Genomic DNA, 24454 nt, shown 5'->3' with positions numbered 1-24454 from the left:
ATTAGGAAGGTTGAGAACCACTGTTCTAGAACTGGGTACCATATATACTCATGAAAATTGAGTCAAAAAATCAACTGAAACTGTGTTCACTTATCCATGGGTTCTGTATAAAAAAGAACCATTCCCTTCTGAACAGAATGACAAAAGACAAAAGCTTAGTCTGTCTCAGGAGAATTTAAAAGAAGCACCAGCTCCCTTTACTCTTGCTGTCCTATTTCTGGCCACTTTGGCCTGGATGGAAACACACGAGATCAACTCATACAAGATTATATATAGTAGAGATGTGTGTGATATAGGTTTCCTTTGTGCATTCATTTTGTGTCGACCGTTTGTCAACACAAAATGAATGACAACACTTTCGTAGACGCGACATGAAAATGAAAGCCGCACAGTCATCGTGCTTTAGTTTTCCTTTCGTTTCGGCCGCGTAACAATAAGCAGGTACGGACAGAGGGCTGCTTCCACATAACAGTTGATGTGTACCAATGGGCGTTAATAATAACATAAGTTACTCTGGGACCTTAAACTGAATCTGAGAGAGGTCTGCTTCCCCATGACAGCTGTGGTGATTTTCACCCCTCTAGCCCAAATACCGAGCACGCCGAGGGCAGGGGAGCCTCGGAAGCCCTCCCATTGCCACCAATGGTCTGAAAATTTTCATATATTTTTGTGAGATGAAAATTCTATTCGTATAGGTGCCCCATTTTTGGAAATGGGGACAAATACAAAACTGATGCAAAAGGAATGAAACTAAACAAAACAGAGAGCGATTCCATACAAATGCCCACCACTAATAGTAACTTATTCTCCCACTATAGCAACTATAGTTTTCTGTTACCGTATTAGCAAACACTTTCCTCATGCATGTGTGGAATAAACATTTAAATAACATTCTAAAGAAAATATTTGCTGATATTTGGATTCATAGTAATTCATCAGCCTTACCTCTTTTTTAAGATGATCTGACACAAGGCTTTCCTCACCAGCAGGATAAGTATGAATTAAGACCAGTTCACATTTCTGAATCTGCATTAGACTGAGAGAATCAAAATATTCTGTTAGAAAATACCTAGCATCATATCTAGTAAGTAATATTTGACATGTATTAATAATACATGTCCTCTCAGACTTTCTTTACTGGAAAACATCAGATAACAACATTTGGTTATCATCTCTCAACATAGGAATAAACCATCCTACTTTATTGAGCAAAAACGGTAAAAAAATCCACACCCTGACTGGTTATTTAAAAACTCTTTCTTTAAAAGTCTGCCTGAATGAAAGGTTTTAGCCTGCTGCTGGAACGACAGCAGGGAAGGGGCTGTTCTGGCTTCCCTGGGCACGGAGTTACAGAGAGGCAGCCATTGAGATAGAAGGCCCACTCTCTTGTTTCCACCAACCAAGCATGCGATGGAGGTGAGACTGAGTTGGAGTCTCCTGAGGATCCTGGGTGTCATCTACATTTGGTACTCCAAAACTCCGGATGACCTCTCCCAGCAGTTTCATGTATATGATAAACAGCATGAGGACAAAAAAGGAATCCGAGGAACCCCAGAGGTCAATGGCCAGGGGTTCAAACAGGAGTCCACCTTCTGGATAGGGCCTTACAAAAAAGGAACAGAGCCATTGTAAAAGAGTATCTCCGAGTCCTATCCCAGTGAGATGGCCCAGAAGGATATCATGATTGATAGTATGAAAAGCACTGAGAGGTCCAGGAGAACCAACATGGACACACTCCCCCTGTCCAGTTCTCTGTATAGGTCATCCACCAAGGCAACCAAAGTTATCTCTGTTCCATAACTAGGCCTGAAACTAGATTGAAATGGATCTAGAGATAATTAGTTTCATTCAGAAACCCCTAGAATTGGGGGATCATCACACACTTCAATATCTTGCTTAAAAAGGGAAGGTTAAACACTTGCAGATAGTTGTCAATTATGGAGAGTTCCAGGGTTGTTCTTTTTAATATAAGCCTCGCAACTGCCTCCTTTAGGTGATGAAACATCAAAATAAAGCATATAAGTAAACACAAACTCCATCTAAGCGATTTTAAAACTGAATTGAAAGCTGCCTCCAGGGGTTTTTTTTTTGCCTCGAGGGTTTTTTCTCCAACTTATCTAAAGAGGAGACACCAAAGCTAAGACCATTGCATTCATTGAGCAACAGGTCATGTGGTTTGCATACAAAATCACCTCCAAATGTTCTTGCATATCTAGTTTTCATATTGCAAATAAGATTTGATTACAAAAAGTATAACTTTGAGCACAAAGAAATAATCAGAGTGTTACTGATTTGCACACTTACTGGTCTGAATTAGCTGCTAGTTTATTATGCTCGTATATTGTTTCCTGGACAAATTCCTCAAGCATTCGGACATGGCTATCACTGGGAAAAAGCAGGAAAGAACTCATTTTAGAAAATATATTGGAATCAATATAATATGAGAAAAAATACAAATAAAATCTGCCTATTAATGCAGGACTCTCAGATTAAATTCATATTGTAATTCACAAATCTGAAGACTTCAAACAGTCCTAGTGTATATCACAAGAAGAAATACAAGGAAATTAGATAATCAAGTGATCAGAATTATTGAGTAAAAGCACTCACTACTTAAATTAAAAAATTATAATAGTTAATTTAAATAAGACTCATTTCAATTCTCTCAGTTAATTTGTTGTTGTGTGTTTTCAAGTCATTTCCAGCCTACAGCAACACTAAGGAGAACTTATCATGGGGTTTTCTGGGGATGTGACTTGCTCAAAATTACACTGAATTTTCATAACCAAGTAGGGAATTGAAGCATGGTTTTCAGAACCATAGTACAGTGCTTAAATCACTACACCACAATGGCTTTGCTCAATTGATTACTCTCAAGAAAAAGTTTGTTTCCCACTTGTGGCTGAGTCTATTCAGACAGGCATGAGGGAAGACAGCAACATGTGTGCATGTATTGTTTTTGTAACAAAAACATTTAATTGTCACATTTATCCACAGCAATAGGTCAGAATTGGGGCATCTCACCCAAAGCACTGCATGGACATGAAATCCTGCAGGCAAAATCAGAATCCACAAGGTTTCACTCACTTATAAAAAAAATGGTGTATTAACACTGTGGACCACACAGACCTCTTTGCATTAGTAATGCAGATTATCCGTCCTCTGTTTCCAACCCGGTCAGCATTCTCCACTAGCAAGGTTCGAGCCTCATGTTGGTATTCCGTTATTTTACAGAGTGCTTCTACTGCTGCTACTAAGCCATGAAGTATGCTGCAGCATTCAGGATCTGCACGAGGATTGGGAGGTCCAACAGCTGCTAAAGCTGCCATTAACTGAATAAGAAAATAGAAGATTGTCTTCTAAGGAAATTGCAAGCTTAGATCCTACAACTACTTTTCCAGTATCAAAACACACTGATATCTTTTGATTAGGTATTCCATGAAAACGCAAACACAACAAATCAGTCCAGTGTTTTCCCTACAATGTTACAGTGCTAACATATAAGTCAGCAAGCTGACACTCTCCAGACAGGACATAGCGCATTCGTTGTAGAAGTGTCTAGTATGCTAGTTCTCAGTATTCGGTATCGATGGTTCAAAGTCAGATTTTAAATCTCAGAATAACAGAATCTTCACCATGCTGGCTTAGGTTTGGGGTTTTGAAATTTTGAAATTTGAAATTCAACACATATGTGGAATCAAAAGTAGAGAACCACTACTCTAATGTACTTGTGGAAAACTTCACATGTGTAAATCTAACTGAACTCCTGCCAGTACTAGACTCCTAAATGGAACATTCCAGGGACAGCTTGGCATCTACTAGATCCTAAGATTCTTTGTTTTTCCAAGATGCCACAGGTTAAGGTCATTTAATTATGTCAGTCTGAATCAATGAAGTTAACTTCTAACCATTGGTTTCAATAGGGTGATAAAAACAAAACACTAACATACATACCTGACAGTACTTTTTTCTTGTTAACTCTTCCCATCACTACCCTTGGTCAGCACAAACTAGCAGGATTTTGGAAATACTGTAAGTTATTTCTATTAGTATCCTACGAGTTGGCCATGTATTGTACTCAAGGACTGAAACTGGTTTGTCTGACATCCAACTTTAAGTTAATCTGGATCTAGCCTTACAATACTTCACTTTATTTGGAATTTTAAAAGCTCAAGAAGTTCTCAAATACGTAAGTATACCTCCTGCAAATTCTGATCTTCTTGGTTCCAAGAGTTTAAGACATTTGCTCCAGAGTCACTTACAATGAAGTTTACCTGAAAGTTTATAAAACATAGTTTAACAGCCTTCATACTGTGATAACATGCACTGCTTAAAAGCCATTTTTATGTGGTCAGGAAAAAATAACACATTTAAGAACCTAAATACAGCTACTAAAGTCCCTCTGAACTGAGGATACAAATACTGACGATTTCACTGTTAGCACAAAACCCTTTAACTTCAAAAGACAAGTAATAGTCACTTACTAGTTTTTTAAAAGGAAATATATCATACATTATTCTACAGTATTCCATGGATGATTCCACTGAACAGGTCCACAGTGATCTTGATATAGGAGCAAGAGGTATGATTCCTTGGGTCCGATTCTTTATTAACATATCAAACTCAACATGCTGTCTGCAAGATTCTGCCATATAGGGGCAGTGATCCACTACAAATGCTGTTTTGTGCGATTCTGAAAAAAGTTTCATTTTCTTTCTACAACAAAGGGATAACAGAGATATTAAAAATGTTGTGCAGACTAAAGCTACATCACCAAAGGAGCAAGAAAATCTCACAATTTGGAAAAGATGAGCAAGGCATTTAGATTAAGTGTACAAGATGTCTTTATATAAACCTACAAGTAGTATTTTAGGTAGAGTTAGAGCATCAGGCAGAGACAAATGTTACCAAAAAAAAAACCTCAAACTAGATAATATATTCCTAAATATGTTGTTGAAGACTTTCATGGCCAGAATTACTAGGTTGTTGTGCATTTTCCAGGCTGTATGGCAATGTTACAGAAGCATTCTCTCCTGACGTTTCGCCCACATCTATGGCAGGCATCCTCAGAGGTTGTGAGGTACAGTGGAAAACTAAGAATTAGAGGTTTATATATCTGTGGAAGGCCCAGGGTGGGAGAAAGGACTCTTGTCTGTTGGAGGGTAGTGTGAATGTTATAATTAATCACCTAGCATTAATGGCCTTGCAAGCTTCATTCCTGCCTGGGGAATCCTTTGTTTGGAGGTGTTAGCTGCCAGATTGACTCATGTCTGTAATTCCTCTATTTTCAAAGAGTGTTGTTCTTTATTTATGGTTCTGATTTAAGAGTTTGTTAATACTTGTAGCCAGATTTTGTTCATTTTCATGGTTTCCTCCTTTCTGTTGAAATTATCCACATGTTTATGGATTTCAATGGCTTCTCTGCGTAGTCTGACATGATAAATGCTAGAGTGGTCTAGCATTTCAGTGTTCTCAAATAATATGCTGTGTCCAGGTTGGTTAATCAAGTGCTCTGCTATGGCTGACTTGTTAAGTTAGTCTGCAGTGCCTTTCATGTTCCTTGACTCGTGTTTGGTGGTCCCTATGTAGACTTGTCCACAGCTGCATGGTATATGGTAGACTCCTGCCGAGGTGAGAGGATCCCTCTTGTCCTTCACTGAAGATAGCATTCATTGGACTTTCCACATATATATAAACCACCCTTGCTTAGTTTTACAATATACCTCACAACCTCTGAAGATGCCTGACATAGATGTGGGTGAAACGTCAGGAGAGAATGCTTCTGCAACATGGCTATACAGCCTGGAAAATACACAATAACCCACTATTCCTAAATATTTAACTTATAAATTCTGAGGATGCAATCCACCCTCAATTTACTGTATACTTTGCTTGCAAAATAATTCATGGATCTTCTTTGGATGAGCAGGTAATCCATTTCCCAACAGCCAGTTAATCTGCAACAATGAAATCACATATATATGTAGCTAAAGGCAAAATCCATTGAGCTTAGTAGAGTTTACTTCTGTAAGTGGCTATAAGACTGCAAACTAAAGCACAACTCCTCCTGATCAGCTCTCTTTTTTTCCTACCCTATCCTGGACAGAGAAGGAACTCCAGACCACTTCTCTTTCGACATACAGTAGAGTCTCACTTATCCAACATAAATGGGCCGGCAGAACGTTGGATAAGCGAATATGTTGGATAATAAGGAGGGATTAAGGAAAAGCCTATTAAATATCAAATTAGGTTATGATTTTACAAATTAACCAAAACATGTTATACAACAAATTTGACAGAAAAAGTAGTTCAATACGCAGTAATGCTACGTAGTAATTACTGTATTTATGAACTTAGCACCAAAATATCACGATATATTGAAAACATTGACTACAAGATGTGTTAGATAATCCAGAACGTTGGATAAGCGAGTGTTAGATAAGTGAGACTCTACTGTATTAGGATTAACAATTTTGCAGATGATTTTAGCACCAGTTGTTTCAGGATGGATAGAGTTTTGTCTAATGCTGTAATGCTATCAAAACATGCAAATGATGACAAACCATTAGGGATAAGGGAATGAAAGGTTCAAGAAGCCTAGTTGTTTTCCTTTGCTCTCAAGTTCCAGAAGACTCCATGCAAACCAACACTTGTGGCAACAACTATTTTTTTTATACTATACCAAGCTTCATTAGGACTATCCTCATTCTGTATGTTTATATCCCGTGTTGCTCTCTTGACCGAAACCCAAAGTTGTCTCATTTAGAGATGTTCACGGCTCATACTTAAAGCTGAAAAGAGAGCGGCCAAGAAGGGCACGTTTTTGAATTAAAATTGAATTCCTTACTGTCGTCCGTTTCTCCTCAGAGAAAGCCGTTACTCGGCCTCTCACAAGCCTCCCTTCGACTCTCGGAAGAGGAAGCAAAGGGCCGGGAGGCTCCTCGCGCCTGCGCTGAAGGCCGGCCAATCAGCGCCCTCGCCGCTCCCACGGAGCAGCGCTGCCTGTTGGACATAGAGGTAGGAAACTAAGAGCGACGACTCAAGCTTCTGGTGAGGGAGTTTCCTGGTTCATGTTGAACAACAAGAACAGCTGCTGCCAAAAACATCTGGGGATCCCAGGTTGGGAACCACTGTGCTAGACAAAGGAAAGCGGTGGAGGAATGCAGGAGTTGTGATCAAGCAGTACTGTATCCACGGGTATAAAAAAAATTTAAACATCCAGAAAAACACAAATAAGGGGCTCCCTTTTATTGCTCCACTTTTTAGTATTTAAATGAAATCACTGGGAGAGGTCCTCCAAAGTTTTGGAGTTTGGGTCCATCTCTGCACAAATGACACACAACTCTATTACTCCTTTTCACCAAATTCCAAAGATCCTGGACCAGTGCCTGGCCGCTGGGATCGACTGGGTGAAGGTTAACAAGCTGAAGCTAAATCCAGACAAGACAGAGGTCCTCCTGGTCAGTCATGACGTCGATGGGGGTATAGGTGGCAACCTGTGCTCAATGGGTTTTTGTGTGTGTCAGGAGCAACTTGAAAAACTGCAAGTCGCATCTGGTGTGAGAGACGTTGCCCAGGGGACGCCTGGATGTTTTTGATGTTTTACCATTCTCATGGGAGGCTTCTCTCATGTTCCCGCATGGAGCTGGAGCTGATAAAGGGAGCTCATCCGGGCTCTTCCTGGGTTGGATTCGAACCTGGCAGCCTTCAGGTCAGCAATCCAACCTTCAAGTCACAAGGCTTTAACCCACTACGCCACCGGGGGCTTACACTTCCCCTGAGGACACAGGTCCACAGTCTGAAGGTCCTCCCGGACTCAGCCTTGACGCTTGAAGCTCAAGTGTCAGCAATAGCTGGGAGGGCCTTCACACAATTAAAAGTTCTGCACCAGCTGCGACTGTACCTCGAGAAGCCGGACTTGGCCACGGTGGTCCATGCCTTAGTTACATCAAAATTGGATTACTGTAATGCATTCTATGTAGAAGGAGCCCCAGTGGCGAAGTGTGTTAAAGCACTGAGCTGCTGAACTTGTGGACCAAAAGGTCCCAGGTTCAAATCCCGGGAGTGGAATGAGCGCCCAGTGTTAGCCCCAGCTTCTGCCAACCTAGCAGTTCGAAAACATGCAAATGTGAGTAGATCAATAGGTACCACTCCGGAGGGAAGGTAACGGCGCTCCATGCAGTCATCCGACCACATGACCTTGGAGGTGTCTACGGACAACGCCGGCTCTTCGGCTTAGAAATGGAGATGAACACCAACCCCGAGTCAGACGTGACTGGACTTAACGTTAGGGGAAACCTTTACCACAGTATATGCTTCCTACAGTAGTTTATCCCGAAAAGCTCCCACTGCCAGGCGTCGCCCTCTTTAGGGAAACCCGGAGTGGGCGGAGCCAGAAATAGACGTCTGGAGGCGTCACGTGCCCTATTCCCCCGCCTCCTCCCCCTCAGCGCGAGCCGAAGGAATGCGCAGTGTGATTAAGCTTTCTTCTCGCGATGTTTGAGAGCAAAAGCGAATGCGATAGGCGGCTCCCATGCACTCCCACCACTATTTACCGAATTCTCGCGATAGCTACATACGTGAACTTTACAATCCTCCCTGAGCCGGCGGAGAGCGGCGGTTGGGAGCTTTGACGCCGGTCTAGTTTCCTCACCATCTTTTTTTTTTCTTTTTAAATCACCTACCTCGCAGCTTTTTCATGGGGCCTCTCGGAGGGCCGGCGCCTCTTCCGCCTTTCCCTCGCACCGCCGCCTCCGTTTAGGGAAGCGGGTGAAGGGAGGACCGCCGCCGCCTTCCACATCCTCCCAGCTGGGCGCGCGGGCTCTTGAGGAATGACCGCCGGGCCCCATCGGTGAGTGCGCCTGCCTTATAGCCCTGCCTCCGCGCGCTGGGAGAGCAGAGCCGGGGATGCCGAGCCCTGATTGGCTGGAGGGAAGGGAAGGGACGAGAGGTGGGGGGGAGGAAGCTCAGCAGCAGGCGCTCCCTGGTTAAAGGAGAGGCTTCTCTCCCGAAAGAGTGGCTCCTCTTCTCCTCTTCATGAAGGCTTGACAAAAGGGACGCACCTCTAGGGGAATAAGGCTTACTGAAGGGTGCAAGCACCCTCTTTCCCAAGTCATTTCCCCCTTCTACACCATGTCAGAAATGAATTTGGCTTCAAGGAAAGCTTCGCCTGTGTGTGAGCCAGCATAATAAGGGCTCCTCCCATCTTCAACTGGCCTGGATTAGTTGGTAGACCTAGTTTATTTAGATCTGTTGTTGGATTGGATTAGTTGTTGAGTGCCTGCTCCATATTTGTGTAAGCATTTACTCAGTTATATCTAAGGGCCCTTCCACACGGCCTTATAACCCAGAATATCAAGGCAGATAATCCACACTATCTGCTTCGTACTGGGTAATCTGCCATATAATCCACACTGCCATATAATCCAGCTCAGTGTAGATTTTATACAGCTGTGTAGAAGGAGCCAAAACGTCAAAGTAGGTAGGGTTTTTTTTCCATGTCAGGAGCAACCGGGGTTAATAATAATAATAATAACTTTATTTTTATACCCCGCCCCATCTCCCCAGTGGGGACTCGGAGCGGCTTACATGGGGACAAGGCCCGAAACATACAACAATAAAACGATAAAACAATTATTCCAACAGTAAAACACCAATATCAATAAAACCATCATAGTAATCAACATACAGCATAAAGTATTAAAAACAGGAGACTAAAACAAGGATCTGGGCCAAAGTGCAGAATATATCAAAATGGGAGAGGTAGTTTCTCAGTCAAAATAGTACATAAAGTGCAAAATAGTAGTGGCAGAAAATCCTATAGTTGGATGGGCAGATAGTTCAACCTAATAATTAATCGTCGAAGGCCTTTTGGAAGAGTCAGGTTTTTAGGCTCTTCCGGAAGGAGAGGAGGGTAGGGGCCTGCCTGATCTCCCTGGGGAGCGAGTTCCAAAGTCGGGGGGCCACGACGGAGAAGGCCCTCTCTCTCGTCCCCACCAACCGCGACTGCGAAGGTGGTGGAAGCGAGAGGAGGGCCTCCCCCGAAGAGCGAAGAGGACGTGCGGGTTCATAGGGGGAGATGCGGTCTCTAAGGTAGGTGGGTCCCAAACTGTTTAGGGCTTTGTAGGTAATAACCTGCACCTTGAATTGGGCCCGGAAAGTAAACGGCAGCCAGTGGAACTCCTTGAACAGAGGCGTAGAACGTGCCCTGTAATTCGCTCCAGTTAAAAGCCTGACTGCCGAACGTTGTACTAATTGTAATTTCCGGGCCGTCTTCAAAGGCAGCCCCACGTAGAGCGCATTGCAATAATCCAGTCTAGAGGTAACTAAGGCATGGACCACCATGGTCAGATCAGACTTCTCGAGGTATGGTCGCAGCTGGCGCACAAGTTTTAGTTGTGCACAGGCCCTCCCGGCCACGGCCGACACCTGAGCCTCAAGAGTCAGCCCTGAGTCCAGGAGGACCCCCAAGCTGCAGACCTGCGCCTTCAGGGGGAGTGCGACCCCGTCAAGCACAGGTTGCCACCCAATACCCCGATCAGACGTACGACTGACCTGGAGGACCTCTGTCTTGTCAGGATTAAGTTGCTTCTGGAGTGAGAGAATTGGCTGTCTGCAAGGACATTGCCCAGGGAACGCCCGGATGTTTTGATGTTTTTACCATGAGGCTTCTCTCATGCCCCCGCATGGAGCTGGAGCTGAAAGAGGGAGCTCATCCGCACTCTCCCCGGGTGGGATTCGAACCTGGCAGCTTTCAGGTCAGCAACCCAACCTTCAAGTCAGGAGGCTTTTATCCCCATGGCCATTGGAGGCTCCAGTAGGTAGGTAATGTGTTGTCAAAGGCTTTCATGGCCGGAATCACTGGGTTGCTGTGAGTTTTCCAGGCTGTATAGCTATGTTTATTTGTCTTATTTATTTGTGTTAGTTATTATATTTATTTATTTATATTTATTTATTTTCTACATTTATATCCCACTCTTCTCACCCTGAAGGGGACTCAGAGCGGCTTACAAATCAAATGTACATGCAATATATTATTAACATAGCACAACATAAGCATTAAATTACTATATTGTACTATTTACCAAAAGATCCCAGGTTCAAATCCCGGGAGTGGAATGAGTGCCCGCTGTTAGCCCCAGCTTCTGCCAACCTAGCAGTTCGAAAACATGCAAATGTGAGTAGATCAATAGGTACCGCTCCGGCAGGAAGGTAACGGCGCTCCATGCAGTCATGCTGACCACATGACCTGGAGATGTCTATGGACAATGCCGGCTCTTCGGTCTAGAAATGGAAATAAGCACCAACCCCCAGAGTCGGTCACGACTGGACTTAACGTCAGGGGAAACCTTTACCTTTTACTATATCATTATATGGTAATATTATTAGTAATATTACATTTAATATTTAATTTATAATTAATATTATTATATTGTATTATTAGTATAGTATTGTATTACATTATAATATTGTTATCAATATATTGATAAATTATTACAAATAATATATATATATGTATATAAAATTAGCATAGCATGTTTCTATGGCACAGGAGACAAGATGGAACTATCTTCCTGGCTCTCAGGTTGGTATGATGTCTTCCTGCCCCCCCCCCCCTCCCCGTTCTTCACTCTGGCCCCAGAGTGGCAGTTATTCCTTTGTGGGAGGGGTTCCCAACCATTGACACAGGAGACAGGTTGGTATGATGTCTTCCTGGCCCCCCTTTCTTCACTCTGGCCCCATATGTTCACATTGATGTTTATTCATGACGTTTCACATTGACGTTTATATGTTCACATTGACGTTTATTTCATGTATTGGTTTATGTTTTATTATGCATTAAGTTCATTTACTTGTTACAGCATTGAAAAAGGTTTGCCATTTTTGTCTAGAAACCGCCCAGAATCCCCCTGGGGAGATAGAGTGGATTATAAATAAAGTATTATTATTACTATATTCCAGTAGCATTCTCTCTCGCATTTTACCTGTATCTATTGCAAGCATCCTCGAATGTTTGTGAAGTCTGTTGGAAATTAGGCAAGTGGATATCTGTGTAATGTCCAGGGTGGGAGAAAGAACTCTTGTCTGTTTGAAGCAGTTGTTGTGATGTTTATTTATATCCCACTTTTTCTCTCCATACAGAGACTCAAAGCAGCTCACAACTAAAAGCATTGCAATACAACTTAAAATATACAAGCATTAAAACAGTATTAAACAGTATTAAAAATCACAGCAGCCCCTGACAACCTTTTTCTTTAAAGCCTACCCGAACAAAAAGGTTTTAGCCTGCTGCCGGAAGGACAGCAGGGAAGAGGCCATTCTGGCTTCCCTGGGCAAGGGAGTTCCAGAGTTGAGGGCAGCCACCGAGAAGGACTGATCTCTCATTCCCACCAACCAAGCTTGAAATGGAGGTGGGACCGAGAGGAGAGCCTCTCCTGAGGATCTCAGGGCCCAGGCAGGTTGGTACAAGTGGATGTGGTCAGCCAAATAACCTAGATCTGAGCCATCTAGGACAAGCATGGGCAAACTAAGGCCCACGGGCCGGACATGGCCCTCTGGGTGCTTCTGCTCAACCCTCCAAATTTTCCCTGTCCTCTGGGCATAAGGAAGCGGTGGCTCACTGCATCTTTATGCTGAAAGGATGAGGGAGGAAAGAATGCAGCAGCTGAGAGCCCTCAGCTGTTGGTCTGCCGCATGCCTGCCTTCCTCGCATTCTCCTTCTAGCATAAAGACTGGGTGTGCGGCCCTGTCCTGATGCCGGGAGAAGAAGCAGGAGGCAGGCAAGGTGACTCAAAGGCCTCCTTGGCCTCCACCTGTCTCTCCTTTCAGCGTCAGGACAACGTGCAGCCAGAGGGGCTGCTTCAATGGGGGGTTGTCCACTCCTGTAGCCAGCCCCAGTTAGCAAGCTGGCTGCAGTTCTTTGGACCAGCTGAAGTTTCCGAGTACTCTTCAGAGGCAGCACCATGTAGAGCACATTACAGTAATCCAGATGGGTTGTAACTAAGGCATGTACCACAGTGACTAGATCTGGCTTCTCAAGGAACAGGCACAGTTGGCACACAGGTTTTAATTGTACAAAGGCCCTCCTGGCCACGGCTGATACCTGGGTCTCCAGGTGCAGCACTGAGTCCAGGAGTACTTCAAACTGCGGACTTGTGTCTTTGGTGGGAGAGGGGTGATCCCATCCATCACAGACTGGAACCTTATTCCCTGATCTGCCTTCCAACTGACCTTGTCTGGATTAAGTTTGAATTTGTTTGCCCCCATCTAGCCCATTACTGATGACAGACAATGGTTTAGGCTCAGAACAGCTTCCACGGCATTAGATAGAAAGAAGTAGTAGAGTTGGGCATCATCCACATATAAGTGGCACCAAACTCCAAAGCTTCAGATGACCTCTCCCACCAGTTTTATTTATGTACGCATTTAGATCTATCTAAAAGTCAAAGTAGGTAGGTAATGTGTTGTCGAAAGCTTTCATGGCTTTCACTGGATTGCTGTGAGTTTTCCGGGCTGTATGGCCATGTTCCAGTAGCATTCTCTCCTGACGTTTTACCTGCAGAGCTTTGTTCAGAGGTCTGTTGGAAATTAGACAAGTAGGATGATTAGGCATGTTCAATCAATAAAAAAATGTTTCAAAAGTCATTACTGGGGAGCGCCAGCATTTCATTTCTAAAATGTTTTTAAAGTATCATTAGTAATAATTTCATTACTATAACAAGAGTAACGAAATTTTGTTACTTTTTCATGTAACTGTGCTAGTGGATAAACTTCAGGGGCTCCTTTCCCCCTCATTTTTGCAATTATTGGGATGAAACTTGCTACAATCATAGAACACATTTACCACTGTTAACCCATCAAGTTTCAGAATGTTTCACTTATCCAAGGACTTTTGGGGAATTTTCAAAGTTTTTATAAACAACATTTTAAAAAAAGAATAACTACTAGAGCAGTGGTTCTTAACCTATGGTTCCCCAGGTTTTTTGGCCTACAACTCCCAGAAATTCCAGCCAGTTTACCAGCTGTTAGGATTTCTGGGAGTTGAAAGGCAAAACATCTGGAGACCCATAGGTTGAGAACCACTATACTAGAGTTATCTCCTTGAATTTCCATTACAATCAAACTTGTTTCACACTTGCTTCAAACAGACAAGAGTTCACGGATATATATACACTCACTTGCCTCATTTCCAACATACCTCTGAACAAACCCCTGATGATGCTTGGCATAGGTGCAGGTGAAGCATCAGAAGCAAATACTACTGGAACATAGCTATACAGCCTGGAAAACTCAAGCAACCTAGGTAGGAATGTTGGTTGGCTTGTTTGTACCACAAAAGCTCCTACTTGGCTTGATAGATCTGGGCCAAACTTGCCACACATACCCTTCATTGTCCAGCTTGAAATACTGTATTTACTCTAATCTAACGCTCACCTTTTTTTGCTAAATTACCTTGTCAAAATCAGGGTGTGCATTAGATTCAAGTAATAGGGTAGCCAAAGCAATAGGGGAAGCTGCTTCAGGAGCACCTGGGGTTTCTATATGAGGATGTCATCTGTAATTTCATTGTCATAGCTCAGTGCATGTAATCCTGGGATTTGTAGTTTGATGAGGCATCCACACTCTGGCAGAGAAAATTATGAAAGGTCTCTTCTTTAAAAACTACCTTCCATTTCTTCATTCTGCCTCCTTGATCAGTTTTTACTTGTGCTACTGTTCTCTTTGTGGGAACAGAATTTCCATTGTATTTTATAGTTTATGATTTCTGATACAGACTGAATTATAGTGACTGGATTGAGGTCACCTGTAGTGTCTTGGTGGAGGTTTGAACTCAAGTCTCTGTAGTCTTGATCGTATTCTCATGACTACTGCACCAAGCTAGCTTTGATGCTGATAATACATGAATATATATTTATGTGTGTTGTGTCCATGCTTCTTAAGGCATCTTATGTGGGGGAACAGCAGGTTTTTCTCAGTGTGCCAGACTGGCTCTCTATTTATTCCCATTAACTCATTTATTTTTTTCCTTATGGAGGCTGTCTAGAGACCCGCATCAAATGGCTTGTGAGCCATTGCTAGTCATGAACCACCACTCTGAGTAGAATATGATGGTCTTCCAGTTGTTGTCAGACTATGACTCTTATAAGTATTGGCCATTGGTTGTGTAGACTAGGACACATAAAATTAATAATAGCATTGTTCTAATGCTTGGCAGAAACAACATGTTTTGCTGGGAGATTTTGAGATGTTCTGTGGTATATGTGAAAGCTGCTGGTTCTTGACTAAATGCGAAAAAACAAAGGAAAATTAAGAGGTTGTTGTGTGTTTTCCGGGCTCTATGGCCATGTTCCAGAAGTATTCTCTCCTGACATTTCACCCACATCTATGGTAGGCATCTTCAGATGGCCATACAGTCCGGAAAACACACAACAATCCTGTGATCCCGGCCATGAAAACCTTCGACAACACAAAGGAAAATAGGTTTTGCACTGACTGTTGATACTAGAGTGGCTGTGAACTTAGATATATTATGTATGCAAGGGAGTATATAGGTCAGAGCTGGAAAACCTGCATCTGTCTAAAATGCTGATTAACAGGTACTTCGTCATCCTTCAGATGAGCTAGTTTGAGGCTGATGAAAATCTGATGGACTCTGACAACCTTAGAAGTCTGCAATTCTTCAGTGCAACTATCTCCTTTCACTTCTCTAGGGAGATGGATTTGCTATGTTTTATGTGCAGTCATTTAAATTCTGTATTACTTCTCATATTTACTAACAATCGTTTTTGTTTTCAGGGAAGGGAGTCATGTAGTGTGTTCCTGGTATCCCTAGCCAGTATAGTTCAGTGTGAGGAATTATGTGACATGCTGATGTGTTATATTCACCCTGGTTTACTTAAATCTCACTCCTCAACATAAAGCATAGTCACAAAGGTCAGACTCAATAACGACTCCTGGGGAAGGTAATGGCAACCCACCTCAGTATTCTTGCTATGAAAACTAAATGGATCAGTACAACCAGAGAAATGTCGGCATACCATCAGAAGATAGGACTCCCAGGTCAGAAGATGGTCAAAGGAACTGGGGGCGGTGACGGCCGACAGGGAGCTCTGGCGAAGAGTCGGAAACGACTGAACGAATGAAGAAGAGACTGGGGATGTTTTCCCACCAGCATAATAGCACAGAGATTATTGTCTGCCAATCACCTGAGTTGGTCCTGTAGAATTCTGGGAAATGTAGTTCAGGACGGAGCCTTTAGAATTTTCAGCTAGAGAGGTCCTTAGCTTCCCTCAACTACATTTCCCAGAGTTCCAAAGGAGCAGATTGGACTATTGGCCTCTGTTCTATAATGCTGGTGGGAAAATGTCCTTAATATGCCTGCATGGCACCTCAGGAGTGACAGAATGGTGTTAGTATTATATAACAAGCTCCTTGTCTGTTGTATTTTATTTTTTAGAAATGAGTTGCACAATTGAAAAGGCGCTTGCGGATGCAAAAGCACTAGTGGAAAGATTGAGAGAACACGACAATGCAGCAGAAGCTTTGATTGAACAAACTACAGCTCTCAATAAACGAGTAGAAGCAATGAAGCAGGTTTGCATATTCTTCCTCTAATAGCCTGAATGTGTAGATAACCGGGGGGGGGGGGGGGGGACACCACAGCTGTAAGACCATTTATGGTCACTCAAACTAGTTGATATTGTACTTTTAGTTGGCACACTATAATCAAGTGGATTCTGCTGTGGGCAACTAAACTGTTCATTTTGCTTCTTTTGCACGTCTGCCTCAGTAGTTATTTTATTTGATAATTAAGAGCGATGGATTCATCTTGGTGTATTGCGGACTGTTAGTCGTTTTGGAAATGTTTCTTGATACTTAATACATATTATGATTGGATATGATAGTGGTATTCTAGTGTAAAGAATGTGGTTGATCCTTTAAGCTTGAAATGATTGTGCTTGATTCAGCAGTTCACATATCTGCCAACTAGTATACCTGCCGAAATATACTTCATCTAATTGAAACAAAAGGGCAAATCTTTCATATTAAAAATTCCAGCCCCTTTCTTCCTGTGTACCTTCAAGTTTTTTCGATTTATGATGACCCTAGAATAAATGTATCATCGGGTTTTCTTGACAAGAGCTATTTGCCTTTGCCTCCCTCTGAGGCTGAGAGAATGTGACTTGCCTAGAGCACGGTCAGTGTGTTTCTATGGCCAAGCGGGGATTTGAACCCAGGTCTCCAGAGTCATTGTCCAACACTCAAACCACAACATCATGTTGGTTCTTTACTTGGAGGAATTCTTACCATAGGTGATGAGGAAGAAGCTGTTGATAAACACTTTTTGTGTTTCTCTTGTCCTATTTGGCACCAAGTGCTTTCTACGCTTTGAATTTTGTAGTTTTGTATGTGGCAGATACATTTGTATTATCAAGAGATATTGGCCTTTTCATCTTCCACTTTATTCTTGCAATGCCATAATAACTGTCTGGGTTTAATTTTTCTTTGTCCTTTGCTGTTAATTATCTTACACACTTTTCAAAGACATCAGATCATATGGTTGTTCTGTCTGGACTTAATAATCATTATTGTTGTTGTTATTTCCATCTGTTACCAGCTTCTCCTAACTGCTCAAAGTGGGGGACAACACAGTCAAAACATATCAACATAAAATACATTCAACAAAATACATATATCAAAACACAGGGTACAAAGATCAACATATGACAGCAATAGAATGAAAATGATTCAAAGTTGATTAGGTAGGCTTGTCTTTAATTTTGACAGCTGTTTGTTTTATTTCGGGGTCTAATTGGTTTATTTTGAGTAGGATACATTTTGCTGGTGATCATACAGATGTGATATCCTTCTTACCTTCCTCTATCTTTAACAAATCTTTGTTTAATTTCAGTACCAGGAAGAAATTCAAGAACTCAATGAAATAGCAAGACATAGACCCCGTTCTTCTTTGGTATTAGGTATCCAGCAGGAAAACAGACAGATAAGGGAACTTCAACAAGAAAATAAAGGTTAGTTAAAATTTGATCTCACCCTGTCTGATTAACTTGTATGCTGAACACATCATACATAAAGCAGGACTAGACACAGAGGAAGGAGGCATGAAAATAGGAGGAAGGAACATCAATAATTTAAAATATGCAGGTGACACCCATACTGCTAACAGAAACTAGCAAAAACTTGGAACGATTATTGAAGAGGGTTAAGGAATAAAGTGCAACCTTTAGAAAACAAATATAATTTTATTAATTATATTAATAAAATCAGAATGGAGACTAAACAATCAGAAAAACACTAGGACTTGGAAGGGTAACGTTGAAGGAACTAGACGAGATGCTGAGGTGTAAAGATATAAGATTACTAAGATTACGATTATCCTAGCCATCATATTTCTCATTTCTTTGTATAATTATGAAAGCTGAATGGTGGCAACTGATAAGAAAGAATACATTTGAGAAGAGTTATATGGAGACTACAGGGATACCATGGACTGACAAAAACACAAATAAATAGGTCTTAGAGCAAATCAAGGCTGAACTTTCCATAGAAGCCTAGATGATAAAACAGTATAACTTTGGCCATACCATGAGAAAACATGACTCACTAGAAAAGATGACAATGCTTGGTAAGGTAGAAGAAAGCAGGAAACAAAGAAGACTACAATCAGTTACCTGTGTGCTAGCATCACATATCTGATATTCAGGTATATTGTAAAGCCATAAAAGTGTCTTAAGAAGTAGGTGTGTGTTTGGTATTATGTATTGCACAGCATTAGAAATTGAAGCGAATTTCATACATCCAAAATATTCTAGTAATTTTATTCTACAAATAGCTGTATGTGCCTTATAGGTTAAGCATTGTGGGATTATTGCCCAGGTTACCACAAAGAATCTTGTCTTTAGACAATATTTCCTGCAACATTTTAAATGTCTTACATATATTTTGACAGAATTACGGACTTCTTTAGAAGAGCATCAGTCTGCTTTGGAACTAATAATGAGCAAATACAGAGAGCAGATGTTTCGACTGCTCATGGCCAGTAAAAAAGATGATCCAGGTATAATTACAAAGTTGAAAGAGCAGCATTCTAAGGTAATATGCCTTTAAAATATCTGTAAACCTGTTTTATTGCATGATTCTGAAGACTTTTACTTTCTGTTTTTACTTTTTTAAAGATAGTTACATTGCCAGCCTTTTCTAATTTTGTCTTCATTATAAAGTAGAACGGTAAGAGGGGGGTGACTTAATCAAAAGAAGTAATGCATAGGAGGAAAGATGCTTAGGCATGTAACCTTCTCAATTCTGTCTTTTTGTAACTACTGGTTTACCTTAGCCTAAGTTGGAGGATTACATATTTTTGTATCAATTCACAAAATTATGCAGAGCTAAGCAAATCTGATTTATGCAAATTCATTTGGTGACGAATACATCAGACATAAATAGCTTGCCATAACTTCAGTTAATTCCCCAAGGATTTAATAGAAAATCTTTCCAATTTAGACACGTTATATAGTGTATTCAAGTGCTGGATTTGTTTAAAACTGTAAGTTATTTTAGCTGCATATACAGTGAAAGTGCTGACTGTACTGGACAAGGTGGCAGCATATTTTAATACCCACTTGTGTTCCCAAAGAACTGGTTTGTTTTTCTGAGAGCTAATATTCCTAAGGTTGTAGTTAGCATGAGTTTTTCCGAACGTAACTGGGCAAACTTGTTTCTATAGTTTCTAAAAGCATTTTGAATGATTTCTTTATAGTTCCTTTTGAAATGACATAGATGCAGTGGGGTAGATCTTCTATGCAGACCCAAATCCACACACTATGTACAAAGCAGGATTGGGTTAAATGTGCCTGCAAGCCAGCTGTGGCCATGAACATGTGTATGGCTTCTAAATCATACACTTTGTCCCTTTGCACCCCCCCCCCCAAATAAAACCCGGAAGCTACCAAAATATTTGTAATGGGAGGTGGGAGGATGAAAAGTGGCAAAATAGCCAGAAATTCAACAAAACACTTCAAACCATGGTTTGTTTCTATCTGCTATGCAACCTCTACAGTTCAAAAACACCACAAACCTGAATGTCAACCAATATCCAGCAGGTAAATAGTGGATGTATTCTGCTTATTTCTGGGCTGAATTTTAGCAAGAAATGTGGCAGCATGTTCTTCTGGTGCAACAGGGGACAACATTATATATTTTGCTCCTGGGGAAAAGGATACAAGTGAAAATGTTATACATACGAAAAGAAGACTGTGAAATCTCTCCGAATTCAGTTATCAGAAATGTGCATTTTTTTTCCTTCCTGGATAACTATCACACAGCCCAGCAAAAACATTTTCCTTAGTGCCTTGGTTTTTAGGCTTGTTCCTATATTTGGGGGTACTTAGAAACTTCAGCTAGTCCAAAGATCTTCACCCAGGTTGCTAACTGGGGCTGGCTAGAGAGAGCAAACAACCCCCCTGTTGCAGCAGCTCCAATGGCTGTCAGTTTGTTTCCGAGCACAATTCGAAGTGCTGGTTATGACCTTTAAAGCTCTAGACAGTTCAGGTCCGGGCTATTTGACTGACTGTATTCCCTTGTACAAACTTGCCCAGGCCCTGGGATCTTCAAGAGAGGCCTTTCTCTTGGTCCCACCTCCATTTCAAGCTCAGTTGGTGGGAACGAGAAAGAGGGCATTTTAGTGGCTGCCCCTCGACTTTGGAATTCCCTGCCCAGCGAAGCCAGAATGGCCCCCTCCCTGCTGTCCTTCTGGAAGCAGGCTAAAACCTTCTTATTCAGACAGGCTTTTAAAGAAGAAGGTTTTTAGATCATGTCAGGGGCTGAGGTTTTATGTGTTTTTATAGATTTAATCTGAGTAGATTTTAATGCTAATGATGTTTGATACTATTTTTATATTTTTATGTATATTTTAAATTCTTAATTAAATACAAATATATATTTGTATATATATTTTAATTGTATTGCAATGCCTTTAATGTTAGCTTCTTTAAGACTCCTTATGAAGAGAAAAAGCATGATAGAAATAAACATAATCATCATAATCATCATCATCTTTGAGGCACCAAAATGTGTGCTGGCCAGTGTAATAATATGCAGCAGCCTTGTGATTTTGACAGTGCAAATGTTTATTATGAAAATGAGCAAAGTGCAAAACACTGAAACACTATCTTGGGTAATAAGAACATTCATAGATAGCATTCCATTGTATTGGAAACTTTAGCGAGATATATTTTGTTGTTTCCATTACATTTTTGTTCATTATAGATAAGAGTCCTTAAAACATAGCTATGTGTTACAATCCTCTGGTGTTAATTTACTCTTTGGTTTAGGAGTTACAGGTACATGTGGACCAAATCACAGAAATGGCAGCAGTAATGCGTAAGGCAATTGATATTGATGAACAGCTGGGTTGTAAAGAGCAAGAACGTATTTTTCAGCTTGAGGTAAGTATCAGACTCCACGGAAATGCAGAATAAATAAGCTATATCTAAAATGATAAAATAATTAGGAAGTGAGAAGTGATAATCAGTGTTGAGTGCTGGGCTATGACTCTGAAGACCAGGGTTTGAATCCCTGCTCAGCCATAAAAACCCTCTTAGCCTCAGAGAAAGGCCCTGTAAACAAATCTTACCAAGCCAACTTTACAGTACTCAGAAACAACGTAAAGACAATAAGTGAGAAGTGGACACTTTAAAAAATGTCATTTAAGTGAAAACAAATATTTTTCAGTCTTCATATTTACTTGTAATTATATCATTGTTGTACCAATCCTGGTAATTAGAGCCTTTTTATAAATTCCTACATATATAGCTCTCTAGTGTAGGAGCCCCCAGTGGCGCAGCGGATTAAACTGCTGAGCTGCTGAACTTGCTGACCAAAAGGTTGGTGGTTCGAATCTGAGGAGCAGAGTGAGATGCTATTAGCCCCAGTTTCTGTCAACCTAGCAGTTCGAAAACATGCAAATGTGAGTAGATCAAAAGGTACCGCTTCTGTGGGAAGGTAACGGCGCTCCATGCAGTCATGCTGTCCACATGACCTAGGTGGTGTCTACGGACAACATTGGCTTTTCAGTTTAGAAATGGAGATGAGCACCAACCCCCAGAGTCAGACACGACTAGACTTAATGTCAGGAGAAACCTTTACCTCTTAGTGTAGAAATACCATTCAGTATCTTCCTATTTCAGGTCTGCCTTCATTATAGTTCCACAAGCAGTGGATTTATTCTCCATACTTTATCTTATTTTTAAAAACATATAAGTTGGCAGTCATTACTTCTTCCTGCAATCTTGAATACTGTGACTTGTATGAAGTATTTTTCTTCCTTTCCTAAAACCCTCTATATTTGGTATATACACATCTTCCAGTGCATTCATAGTAATTTGAGTTTAAACTCATTTACCCTATTGCATATTTATGTTTCAAGGATATTCTGGAATGTAACTTGAGCCAACATACCTTTCAAGTATCTTACTTAATTGTAGGGAGATGAGTATGTTTAGCTTGGAGAAAAGAAGCCTGGAAGGAGGCAAGCTTGTTTTCTTCTGCTCTGGAGACTAGGATACAGAGCAATGGGTTCAAATTGCAAGAAAAGAGATCCCACCTAAACATTGGGAAGAACTTCCTGACTGTGAGAGCTGTTTGGCAGTGGAATATAGTGCTTTGGAGTGTGGTGGTCTCCTTTTCTTGAGATTTTAAAGCAGGGGCTGGATGGCCATCTGTGGGGGTGGGGGAAGAGAAGGGAGCTTTAAGTATTCCTGCATGGCAGGGGATTGTACTGGATGGCCCATATATGGTCTTTTCTAATTCTGTGATTCTATTATTCTACATAAATAGTAGTACAACTTTATGTCTTAACTTCTAAAATATACCCTATGAGGAATCTGCTGTATTTGATAAATACTTTTTCATGCTTTGCCTCCCAACTAAAACCCCAGTATTTTTCTCAATTACAGCAGGAAAATAAAGGACTGAGAGAGATCCTGCAGATAACCAGAGAATCATTCCTGAATCTTAAAGAAGATGCACCAGAAAGTACATCTCTGTCTGTATTAGTAACAAACAGCGACTTAAGCCTGAGAAAGAGTTGAAGATCCTGTGGAGACTTTTACAGCCACTTGTCAAATTATTGTTTTTGTATCTGGCATTGACAAGTTAATGCATCCTAAATATGATTCATTTGATACTTTTTATACCATGTACAGTACATTCAAATGAAATTGAAATTTGTCCTTAGTGTCCAATGTTAGGGTACTGCCCTATTCAGACATTTGGGCTGTGTATGTATTCATGGGGCACTTTGAATCCAGTGTTGACCACACACATTTCTCATGTATTAAGGAGTTCATGCTTCGTTGTGTAATGATTTTTTAAAGGTGCCTGGGTGATGCAAATTATCCTTTTCCATTTTTATCCTCAAAAACCTGAGGAGTAACTGGTTCCAGGTCACAGTGGGTTTTATGGTTTAATAAGGACCTGGCTCACCCTAGTCATCCACTGTAACCACTATTCCGTGCTAGTTGTCTTATACCAGCCTACAGTTTTGCTGACAGTGGTACCTCTATTGGGGCTATTTAATTTACACAGGGCACATTCACCTGATTTATAAGCATAAATGCTGAACAATTTTGAGAATCTTTCATTTTGATCTTTATTATTGGTCCTGACTTGTTTATGTCCATGATGATCTGATAGTAAAAATATATTTAAAATAAGATGTTTCCAATTTAAACATGTGGTCTATTACCAAAATGCCATCAGTTTTGGAACTTTTATTTTGTTTCGATGTATGAAAAAAACTATGAAAATATAATCAGCTGATGTATAGCTCATAATTCTTTATTACCGAACAATTTGATTTGTGCTCCAGTGAAGAAGGAACTTCTGCTTATGGCCTGATTTTCCAAAAGAGATCAGTTTTTTATAACATCTTTTTCCCTTTTGGACAAGAGTGGAATTTCATGAAGCTTCCCCTTTTGTAAATTATAAAATATTTTTGTACATAGGAGTTTAACAAAAACTTATTTTCTTTATATTTGGAGTGTAAAGTAGTAAACTATTCCTCTTGCATTTGATACAGTTCTGTCAGAATGCAGAGTCTTCTCCAAAAGTCTTATTTTGTAAATGTGAAAATCTCCCAAGGTTGTAGAGTGAATGTTAATTCGCCAGTAATTCTTTATGGAGGAAAACCTGAATAATGTAGGTGTACGTAATTGTGACTGTCTATCAGAAATCTTTGGTTGTGTAGGTATTACCCTTGGATGTCCAAAGCAGCCTAGCTAATGTTGACTTTGAATAATTTTCCTTCTGTGTGGCATGATAAATTTCTTGCACTCATTTCTGTAATGCAGATGCTTGAAATAACCTTAAGGGTGAGAATGCAACCTGTATAGTAAACTTATTTTTATCAGTAAATTGCGTTTCGGAAGTGCTTGAACAA

General features: G+C 40.9%; 2 protein-coding genes across 5 annotated transcripts in view; one reads left to right on the top strand and one right to left on the bottom strand.

Annotated features, from left to right (window-relative positions):
* ints13 (integrator complex subunit 13) overlaps positions 1 to 8815 on the bottom strand; it is a 23226-nt gene extending 14411 nt beyond the window's left edge. For 2 of the 4 annotated variants that reach the window (XM_008111477.3, XM_008111478.3), the window contains exons 1-6: positions 8685 to 8815; positions 4485 to 4716; positions 4200 to 4274; positions 3130 to 3332; positions 2305 to 2385; positions 946 to 1036 (exon numbers count right to left, since the gene is read on the bottom strand). In XM_008111477.3, the coding sequence (XP_008109684.1) occupies positions 946 to 1036; positions 2305 to 2385; positions 3130 to 3332; positions 4200 to 4274; positions 4485 to 4716; positions 8685 to 8800 (798 nt within the window). In that variant the 5' untranslated portion in view covers positions 8801 to 8815. Of the gene's footprint in view, positions 1 to 945; positions 1037 to 2304; positions 2386 to 3129; positions 3333 to 4199; positions 4275 to 4484; positions 4717 to 6847; positions 6932 to 8148; positions 8317 to 8684 lie in introns of those variants that run through there. The other 2 variants (XM_062981772.1, XM_003221476.3) reach the window with 2 other exon arrangements.
* On the top strand, positions 8712 to 24454 carry fgfr1op2 (FGFR1 oncogene partner 2). Its single transcript, XM_003221530.4, has 6 exons — positions 8712 to 8851; positions 16457 to 16593; positions 17912 to 18029; positions 18968 to 19110; positions 21348 to 21461; positions 22971 to 24454. Exons 2-6 carry the CDS (start codon positions 16459 to 16461, stop codon positions 23103 to 23105), a joined length of 645 nt encoding a protein of 214 aa, XP_003221578.1. The 5' UTR covers positions 8712 to 8851; positions 16457 to 16458; the 3' UTR covers positions 23106 to 24454.

The sequence above is a fragment of the Anolis carolinensis genome, chromosome 5, assembly GCF_035594765.1.
Source record: "Anolis carolinensis isolate JA03-04 chromosome 5, rAnoCar3.1.pri, whole genome shotgun sequence".
Lineage (NCBI taxonomy): Eukaryota > Metazoa > Chordata > Lepidosauria > Squamata > Dactyloidae > Anolis > Anolis carolinensis.
Note: the sequence above shows the minus strand (reverse complement) of the source record. Positions and strands in the feature narration are given on the sequence as shown.